The sequence below is a fragment of the Oryctolagus cuniculus genome, chromosome 16 (assembly GCF_964237555.1).
Source record: "Oryctolagus cuniculus chromosome 16, mOryCun1.1, whole genome shotgun sequence".
NCBI classification, from domain to species: Eukaryota; Metazoa; Chordata; class Mammalia; order Lagomorpha; family Leporidae; genus Oryctolagus; species Oryctolagus cuniculus.
Genome location: NC_091447.1, coordinates 65,469,480 through 65,478,403, shown reverse-complemented (window position 1 = coordinate 65,478,403; position 8,924 = coordinate 65,469,480). Strand labels below are relative to the sequence as shown.

At 71.8% G+C, this 8,924-nt stretch overlaps 1 protein-coding gene across 1 annotated transcript; it reads right to left on the bottom strand.

Moving 5' to 3' along the window:
• Positions 1-2,141: 2,141 nt before the first annotated feature.
• SLC5A5 (solute carrier family 5 member 5) lies at positions 2,142-8,407 on the bottom strand. Its single transcript, XM_070058985.1, has 15 exons — positions 7,895-8,407; positions 7,308-7,373; positions 7,166-7,217; positions 7,010-7,077; positions 6,626-6,780; positions 6,334-6,474; positions 6,119-6,248; positions 5,625-5,713; positions 5,233-5,345; positions 5,002-5,072; positions 4,809-4,895; positions 4,295-4,488; positions 3,635-3,759; positions 3,344-3,459; positions 2,142-2,911 (listed from the first exon to the last, which is right to left on the bottom strand). Exons 1-15 carry the CDS (start codon positions 8,390-8,392, stop codon positions 2,756-2,758), a joined length of 2,061 nt encoding a protein of 686 aa, XP_069915086.1. The 5' UTR covers positions 8,393-8,407; the 3' UTR covers positions 2,142-2,755.
• Between the last annotated feature and the right edge of the window lie 517 nt (positions 8,408-8,924).

The window sequence follows — 8,924 nt, the reverse complement described above, 5'->3', positions numbered from 1 at the left end:
AACACCAAGGCCAGGGCCGTGGAAGCTTCCAGAAAGTGACGTCAGAGCTGGGGCGAGACGCGGGGCCGGCAAACACACTGAACCTGAACGGTCCCACGGCTCAGCCTGGACACGCACAGCGCAGGCGCGGACGGGGACGCAGCTCCATCCGGGTCTCCCGCGCAGGTGCAGGGGCCCAAGGACCTGGACCATCTTCCACTGCTGTCGCAGGCCATAGCAGAGCTGCACCGGAAGTGGAGCAGCCGGGACTCGAACCCGCGCCCACATGGGAGCCGGCACTGCCGGCATTGCCTTGCTGGGGTGGCCGGGGGCTGGGGCCGGGCACGCTCCCCACGAGGCCCTCAGCGCCCACGCGTCGCTCGTGCAGGGAGGCGGCTCCGTGTGCAGGGAGGCGTGGACCCGCATCGCCCGCGCCCTCGGGACCCAGCACCCGGGGTTGAACAAACACTCGGTGCGTAGATGATTTGCTCGTCCGTTCTCTCACCCGGCGCGGGCCCGCGTGGGACCCCGAGCCTCCTCCCGCGGGGACGCCGCTGGCCTGGCGGGCGGGGACCGGCCCGGGAGGACGCCACCGGGCTCCCGGTCCGACTCTGACACCGGTAGGAGGGGCCAGTGCCTCTAACGCCCGCATCCCCTATGGACGCTGGTTCGAGTCCCGGCTGCTCCACTTCGATCCAGCTCCCTGCTGTGGCCTGGGACAGCAGTGAATATGGTCCAGCTCCTTGGGCCCCTGCACCTGCGTGGGAGACCCGGATGGAACTCCTGGCTCCTGGCTCTGGCCTGGCCCGGGGCCATGTGGGGAGTGCAACAGGTGATGGGAGACCCCCCTCTCTCTAATAAACCCAAATACAATAAATGCAGAGCTCCGTGACACTTAGCACATGCCCGCCATGCCCCTCCCGCGGCCCCGGCAGCCCTCCTCCTGTGGCTTGGCCAGGAGTGGACTCGCGCGGTCCCCGGCCGCCGGGTGTCCGGGCTCCCTCTTGTGGCCGCAGGTGGTAGTGCGCGCGCCCTTGACGGGTCCGAGGGGCTCTGAGCCCCCTCCCGCCGCAGCCCGGCGCTCCCAGGCCCAGAACTCAGGTTTGTGGGACCAGAGGGGAGCCAGGCGCCCCTGCCCCGCCTGAGGGCAAGAGGCCTCTGCGGGCGTCGCGGGTCAAAAAGCAAATGTTTGAGCAAGGATTGAATTCAGCAAACACGCGGGCCGGGGAGGGTGCACAGGGACGGGGGGGGGGGGGGGGGGGGGATGCGGCGCCGCCCGCCGAGGGGCCCTCAAGGACACAGAGTGGCTGTCGCGCTCCGGACTTTGCCCTTCGCCTCCGGAGCGCCCGGGCCGGGTTCTCACCTTGCCCCGACTGCCTCCTTCCCCACATCAAACACTGGTCCAGGGCGGCCCAGAGCCGGGGGCAGCCGGGGGCAGCGCCTGTACCCGGCTCACAGCCGACCGACTCTCTGAGAGGGAGAGACAGACAGACAGAGACAGAGGCAGAGAGAGACAGAGGCAGAGAGAGAGAGGGAGGGAGGGGGGAGACAGAGGGGGAGAAAGAGGGAGGGAGAGAGGGAGAGAGAGAGAGGTCTTCCATCCGCTGGGTCACTCCCCACATGGCTGCAATGGCCAGAGCTGGGCTGATCGGAAGCCAGGAGCCTCCTCCGGGTCTCCCACGCGGGTGCAGGGGCACCAGGACCTGGGCCATCTCCTACTGCTCTCCCAGGCCACAGCAGAGAGCTAGACCGGAAGCGGAGCAGCCAGGACTCGACCCGGCGCCCTGTGGATGCGGGCACCGCCGGCGGGGGTTAACCCACTGTGCCACCACCGGCCCCAGTAAAGCCTTTTGGAAGGGGGAAGGGCCCTCCTCTCTAATCGTCCTTAATCAAACCTCAGACCGCGTGCTGTGTTGCCAAGGAGCCGGTTTATCCGACGCTGGCTGAGGGCCGCACTGCAGGGGTGGGAGGGGGCGCCTCCCGGGGGTCCCCGACCGCAGCCCCAGGCAGGAGGCCGAGGGCGGTGCCCGGCCTGGAGCTGGGGGGAGGCGCCAGGGGGCGGCAGGGCGAGGGCTCAGCCCAGGGTGGGGGGCAGTGTCACGTGGGCGCAGGTGGGCAGGGCTTGGAGCGGAGGCCAAGGATGACACGGGGACTTTTTTTTTTTTTTAATTTTGTATTTATTTGAAAGAGTTAGAAAGGGGTCTTCCATCTGCCCCCAGAGGCCCACAACGGCCAGGGCTGGGCAGGGCTGAAGCCAGGAGCTCCATCCGGGTCTCCCACGTCGGGGCGGGGAGCGCTCCATCCTGGTCCCGCGCAGGTGCAGGGCTCTGCCTGCCTCCCCTCCCCCCTGTCTCCGCCGCGCCCCTGCTCCTCTCCCGGCCTCAGCCTCTCTGTCTGTAGAATGGGGCAGCAGAGACCCCCAAGAGCCCCGAGTCCTTGCTGGGCGTGGGGGCCACGTGGCCGGCCCCCACACCCTGGTTTTGGGTCTGGGGGCTCCCTGTGTTGACTTTCCGTTCGTGTTGAGGGAAAAAAACTCCAGCCTTGTGTCCGGGGTGCAGCGTCTAAGTCAGCGGCAGGTTGGAAGCAGGGGATTGGCTAAAACAGCAGCTGGGGGCGGGGCCTCCCCACTTCCGGGAGGGTGGGAGGAACCCAACACCGAGCTCGTTTGCGTATCACACAGTCCAGCCACTCAGAGGCGGAGGCCAAGGGCCCGTGGCCTGGGATTGGCCTGTTGAGACGTTTGGGCGTGGATGCTGCGGCCGGGCCGGCCCCGCCCTCAGAGGTTCGACTCCCGCAGCTCATCCCGGCGCGCCCAAGCGGGGGTCCCGGGGCCGGCGCCCTCCACCTCGGGCCCCAGGGGCAGCAGCCGGTCCTCGGGCCGGGGCAGGAAGCTGGGGGGCTTCATGGCTGCGGAGGGGAATTCCTGGGGACCCTGGGGGAGGGGAGAAGGTGTCGTCACTCCAGATGGAGACCCCAGGGCGGCACGGGTCACAGCAGCCCCCAGCCCGGTGCACCAGTCGGGTCTGACCCCTCCGACCCCTGTCGCCCACAGCCCGGGCCACCAGCGCCGGCTTAGACGCTGCCGAAGCCACAAGGAGCCGAAGGAAGCCTGAGCACCCCACCCCCACCCCGCCAGGCCGTATCTGGCCTCAGGGCCTTTGCACCTGCCGCGCCCTGCACCGGACGGCCCTGTGGCCGGCTCCCGGTGCTCACGCAGGCCCCGTCAGTGTCACTGCTTCCAGGAGGCCGCCCCGAACCTCCCCAGGCTGAGTGGCTCCCGGCACAGCGCCAGGGGCGAATGCAACAGGGGGCCGAAGCCACACACCCCTCCCCCGGGGACCTGGGCGCCCAGCCCCAGGCTGACCTTGACCAAGCTGTCGTCCAGGGCGCCCACTTCCTCTTTGGGAGCCACGGACGCCGTCTGCCGTGCCAGGTCCCACCAGAGCAGGCCAGGGCCCAGGCTGCTGCGCTTGCTGGGGCCTGGGGGGCAGATCCAGTGTCGGGGGGTGAGGGAGGGAGCGCGCGGGCCGTGAGGTGCCCTGGGGCCCCCTCTGCTGGGCGTGGCGCTGGGCAGGCCCCGTGCAGCGACTTCAGCACCAGGGACAGCGCCCTGCACCCCCGCGCCCGCCCCCCAGGGAGCCGCCACCCCACCTACCGGTGACGTAGCTGACCAGCGCTCCGCACAGGACGGTGGCCAGCGTGCCTAGGGCGCCGTAGTACAGGTAGGAGATGGCGTAGAAGCTGTCAGCCAGGGCGGGCGCGCCGGGGGCCCTGCCGGAGCTGGGGGTGGGAGGGACGGGGCGGGGCTCCGTCGGTCAACACCTGGGCGCCCTCAGCGCCACTCCCCACCCCCTGCTGCCCCCCAGCCCAGCCCGGACTCGTGCAGTAGCCACCGCGCTCCAACCCTGGGGCGCAGTGGGTAAAGCCACCCCCTGCAGTGCCGGCATCCCATAGCGCCGATTCGAGACCCGGCTGCTCCACTTCCGGTCCAGCTCTCTGCTGAGGCCTGGGAAAGCAGTGGAGGATGGCCCACGTCCTGGGACCCCTGCACCTGCGTGGGAGACCCGGATGGAGCTCCTGGCTCCTGGATTCGGATCAGCCCAGCTTTGGCCGTTGTGGATGGAAGACTTCTCTCTCTAACTCTGCCTCTTAAATAAAGAAATCTTTACTTTTTAAAAAATAAACCCGAAAAAAAAAAAAGGGGGCCGGCGCCATGGCTCACTAGGCTAATCCTCCGCCTTGCGGCGCGGGCACATCCCGGTTGCTCTGCTCACTAACCACGCCCTCCCAGGCCACACCCCCAGCGCCTGCTCACCTGGGGTCCCCGCCGGAGGCGTTGGCAGCCAGGAGCGGGGCCGGAAAGCCGGAGGCGTTGGCCGAGGGGGCCGCGCAGTCGGCGGCCGAGGAGGGCAGGACCCCCATCATCTGCGCGCTGGGCGGGTACAATGTGGCGCCCACAGCCACCCACAGGGACAGCACCAGGCCCGCGCCCAGCCCAGAGAGGACGCCCTGGGGACGGAGCCGGCGTTGGGGTGGGACCACTCCCCTCCCAACCCCAGCCCAGCCGGTCTCTATGCACTGGGGGCGGGGCCTGCATCTGGGTGGAGCCTGTATGACCACGCCCCTCCCAGCCCAACTTCTCCACGTCCTGTGGGTGGAGCCTGCCTCAGGGGCGGGGCCTGTCTGCCCGTCCCCCTGCTCCTCTCTTCTCCATCACCCTGTGGGTGTCGCCATCGTCGGGGCGGGGCTTGTCGGACCATTCCCCTCCCAGCCCCGCCCTCCTCCACTCCCTGTGGGCGGAGCCTGCCCGCGCCCCATCCCCCACGCACCGGCGTGTTGCAGGCTGGCACAAACATGCCCAGGATGAAGGCTCCAAGGAGGGGGCCACTGATGACGCCCATGACCGTGAAGGAGCCCTGTGACAGCGGGGTGGAGGGGTGGGCGTGCGCTCAGGGCTGGGTCTCTGCCAGGACCCTGCCCCGGCCTGGGGCGTGGGGCGGGGGGGCGCGGAACCGGGCTCACCTGCAGGACGCCGCCCCCCAGCAGCGAGGACAGAGCGGCCACCGTGAGACAGGCCGAGCCGTAGATGAGGGCTGCAGCGGGCGGGGGCGCACGGTGGGCGGGGAGGCGGCCCTGGGCCCACCCTCTCCCCCGCGCCCCTCCCAGCCCCTGGGCACCCCACCGGGCCGGCGCACTCGCACAGCTCCCGGGGACCACCCCCACTCACACAGCCCCCCGGGCCCCGCCACTCACACAACCCCTTGGAGATCATCATAAGCTTGCGGGGCGCCAGGCGCGGCCACCGCGGCTTGATGAGGTCTTCCACGGTCACGGCCGCCATGGCGTTGATGCTGGTGGACGCCGTACTGGGCGGGGCGGGGTCCTCAGGCCACGCCCAGGAGTGCGGACACCCCAGCCCTGCCCCTGTCCCCTCCCCGGGGACCCCGACCTGAGACCCCAGCCCCTCTGGGGATCCCGGAGCCGCCACCGCCCCACGCTCCTGGCTGCAGCCTGGCCCCGCCCCCGCTGGGGCAAGCATTTGGGGGGCGGACCCGCTGCTGGGAGACCCCCCAAAACCAAGCTGAGGTTCCTGGGGGCAGGGGCCGCGCCCAGAGCTGCCCCTCCCCCCGCGGGCAGGGGCTCACCTGAGCGTGCCGCTGTAGGCGCAGGCCAGGAAGAGCCCGGGGACCCCGGGCAGACCCTCGAAGATGTCCAGCACCAGCAGGGGCATGTACTGGGGGCAGCCGGGGCAGGGCTGGGACCGCGGGGCTCCTGGCCGCCCCGCCCCGCCCCTGCCCGCCCCGGGCGCCCGATGTGTGCAGATGGACTGCGTGGACAGGAGCCGCGCCCTGGGACCCCTGCGTCATCCGGAGGGGCCTTGAGGCGGCAGGAACAGCCTCCCCACCCCCACCTCCGGGGGCCACGCACTCCACCCGTGGGACCCGGCCCCAGGGCAGCCTCCGTCCGGTGACTTGGAACCTGGCTGTCCATCAGAACTCCAGCTGGGGCGGGGCCTCAGCCAGCCCCATCCCCTGCCTCCCAGGCCCCGCTCTGAGCTCCTCCCTGCCCCAGGGCCTTGGCACTGGCTGCGGCTCCTGCTAAGAGAGCTCCTGCAGCCCGCACCCCTCCCCCTCCGCACCTGGTCCGGGGCCGAGATGCGGCCGGTGAGGAGCGGGTCACAGGCGCTGTAGAACACGAACATGACGATGCCGCAGCAGGCGGCGCTGGACACGATCAACAGCAGCCCCACCTGGTTGATGAGCACGGCCCTGCGCGGGGGTGGGGGCGGCCGCGGGTTGGGGCGGGGCCGGCGCTGGCCGAGCCCCTCCCCCCGCCCCTCCCCCAGGCACTCACAGCTTGGCCTGCCGCTCCGTCCGGCAGGCCACGTAGCGCTGCACCTGCGCCTGGTTCACCCCGTACATGGAGAGCCACACCAGCGTGCCGCCCACCACGAACGTCCAGAAGGTGTAGCGTCTCCGGGGGTCCGGGTCGAAGCTGGGGGAGGGACAGGGCGGGTCACGCTGGCTCCAGGCCCTCCGCCCCCCGCATGGCCACCTGGGAGCTTGTGGACCTGCAGGGGACATTTGGAGTGGGGCTGGCGGAGGGGCGGAAGCAGGGAGGGCTCCCTGGGGCAGGCGGCACTCACTCCAGCAGGTTAATGCGGGAGTGGTTCCGCGCGAGCTCCAGCGCGTGCCGGGGCCCCCCCACGAGCGCGACGCCGCGGCCCAGGATGACCCAGAAGCCCGTGAGCATCACCAGCACCTGGAAGACGTCGGTCCAGACCACGGCCCTCATGCCGCCCTGCGGGAGGGAGCGGCGTGGGCGTGGGCGGGGTCAGGGGCTGGGAACCTGCGTTCTCATCTGTACCCCCACGGACGGCCTCACGATGCGGCTCAGCCAGCCCCAGGCCCCCTCCCCGGGGAACTCCCGGCCACCCCCTTCGACCCGCGTCCTGGATCCAGCCATGCCTGCAGCCGGACTCGGCACCACCCTCAGGAGGCTGAGCCGGGCGCGGGCCCGGGGCACTCACTACGGTGGTGTAGAAAGTACAGATGATGCCGGTGGACAGCAGCGATGCCCAGATGTCCAGCCCGGTCACTGCGCAAACAGACCCCGCCCTCCGCAGTCAGGCCTCCGCGTGGGGGGGCCCAGCCCGGGACGCCCCCTCCTACTCTGCCTCCCGCACCTTGGTTCAGGATGAGCGCAGGTGCGTAGATGACGATGCCCGTGTACAGCACCTGCCGGCGGGGGGCGGGGTCAGGCCGGCGGGGGCGGGGTCAGGCCGGCGGGGGCGGGGTCAGAGCAGGGGCGGGGCCGAGGCGGCTCACCGTGGCCACCAGGTACTGCAGGGTCCCGCAGAGGCGCACCGCGCGGCTGAAGCGCAGCTCCAAGTACTGCCAGAGAAGAGCCGGGGCTGGCGCTCACGCGGGCAGGCGCAACCCGGGGGCGCGCCCCCCGTCCCCTGGAGCTCTGATCGCCTCCCCGAGGCCCGCGGTGGGGGCGCCCCCCGGCCCCCCGCAGACGCGCGCGCGCCCTGGAGGCCCGGCCCCGGCCTGTGCGCGCGCCACCTCTGAGCTCCGGCTGGGCAGGAACTTCGGGAGTGGCCGCAGGCGCAGGACAGGGACAGCGCCTGTGGCCATAGGTTTAGGCGCCGCCTGTCTACCGGACACGATCGTCATCGGTGTCCTCTCTGCCCCGAGGCACGTCTTGGCGCGAACTCCGTGGAGCCGCCCAGGGGGTGTGCGCGCCTGTGAGCGCGCGCGGGCGTGCGCGGGGGCGCACACACCTGTGCACACGTGGCCCCGCGTCTCCCACGAGCAAGCGGCGCGAGCCAGCTCCCGGCTTCCTCCTTCCCGGCCCTCACCCCACTGCCCGGGGCCTCTTCCCGGAACCCCCCGCCCCGCCGCGCGCGCACCTGGTAGGTGCTGGTGAGCCCCAGGCGGTAGAAGACGGGCAGGAAGAGCGCGGCGGTGAGCAGCGAGTTGAGCAGCTGGCCCAGGCACATCCACAGGAACTTGAGGCCGTAGCGCGAGGCCTCGGCCGGCACGCCCAGCACCTGCACGGCCGACATGAAGCTGGCGGCCAGCGACAGCCCCACGGGCAGCGCGGCCAGGCGCCGGCCCCCCGTGAAGAAGTCCTCGGCGCTGCGCTGCCCGCCGCGGGCCAGCGCCACCCCGAGCCCGATGCCCGTGGACGCCAGCAGCATGAGCGCGAACACGCCGTAGTCCCAGGCGCCGAAGGTGGCCCGGGCCCCGGCCATGAGGGCTGCGAGGAGCCCCCCGCCCCCGAGAGCGCAGCGACGCCCCGGGTGCTCGCCGCCCGCCCGCGCGCCCGCCCGTCCGCCCCGCGCGCCGAGTCCGCGGTTCGCTGTCGGTGTCGCCGTCGCCGCGGCGCGAGGCTGCGGGCTGCCCATTTATTGCGCGGCGGGGTCAGCGCGCGGCTCCACCTCCCCCGGACCTGCAGGCGGCCCGCCGGCACCCTTTCGGCCCTGGACTGGGGCAGGCAGGCCCGGGCAGGCCGAGGGAGTGGCGGCGGGGCGGGGGCGCGTCCCCACCCCCTCCCTGGGGCCCGGCCGCGCGCGACGGGACAGGTGGGCCGCGACTCCCAAGCGCTCCCTCTCCCGCCCGACGGCGCGGCCGCTCCAGGGGTGGTTTCGGGTGAGCGGGCGATGCAGGGGCGTCGAACCCCCCCTTTCTCTACGGTCTTCGGCCCTGGGCTAAGCTGGGTGGGGGAGCCTGGGCTCGGGGTCGCGTGGGTGCCTGCGGTCGTCTTGGGGTCCCCCTAGGCCTTCTCCTGCCCACCTGCACATGGGCATCAGAAGGCGCCTGCCTCAGAGCCAAGCCAGGGGGCACCGGTGGGGGCGGGGCAGGCGCTCATCCAGTGTCAGCGGCCACCGGGTCCCCCGCGACCACCCGGGGAGGGGCTTCCCGCGCCCCTGGCAGCCC

Excerpts from the sequence above, each read along its gene's own strand:
- SLC5A5 (XM_070058985.1), bottom strand. The coding sequence starts at position 8,392 with ATGGGCAGCCCGCAGCCTCGCGCCGCGGCGACGGCGACACCGACAGCG. Across the intron at positions 5,714-6,118 it reads GCATCTCGGCCCCGGACCAG|TACATGCCCCTGCTGGTGCT; the intron begins GTGCGGAGGGGG and ends GGCTGCCCCCAG. Across the intron at positions 3,460-3,634 it reads GCTGGTCAGCTACGTCACCG|GCCCCAGCAAGCGCAGCAGC; the intron begins GTAGGTGGGGTG and ends TCTGCCCCCCAG.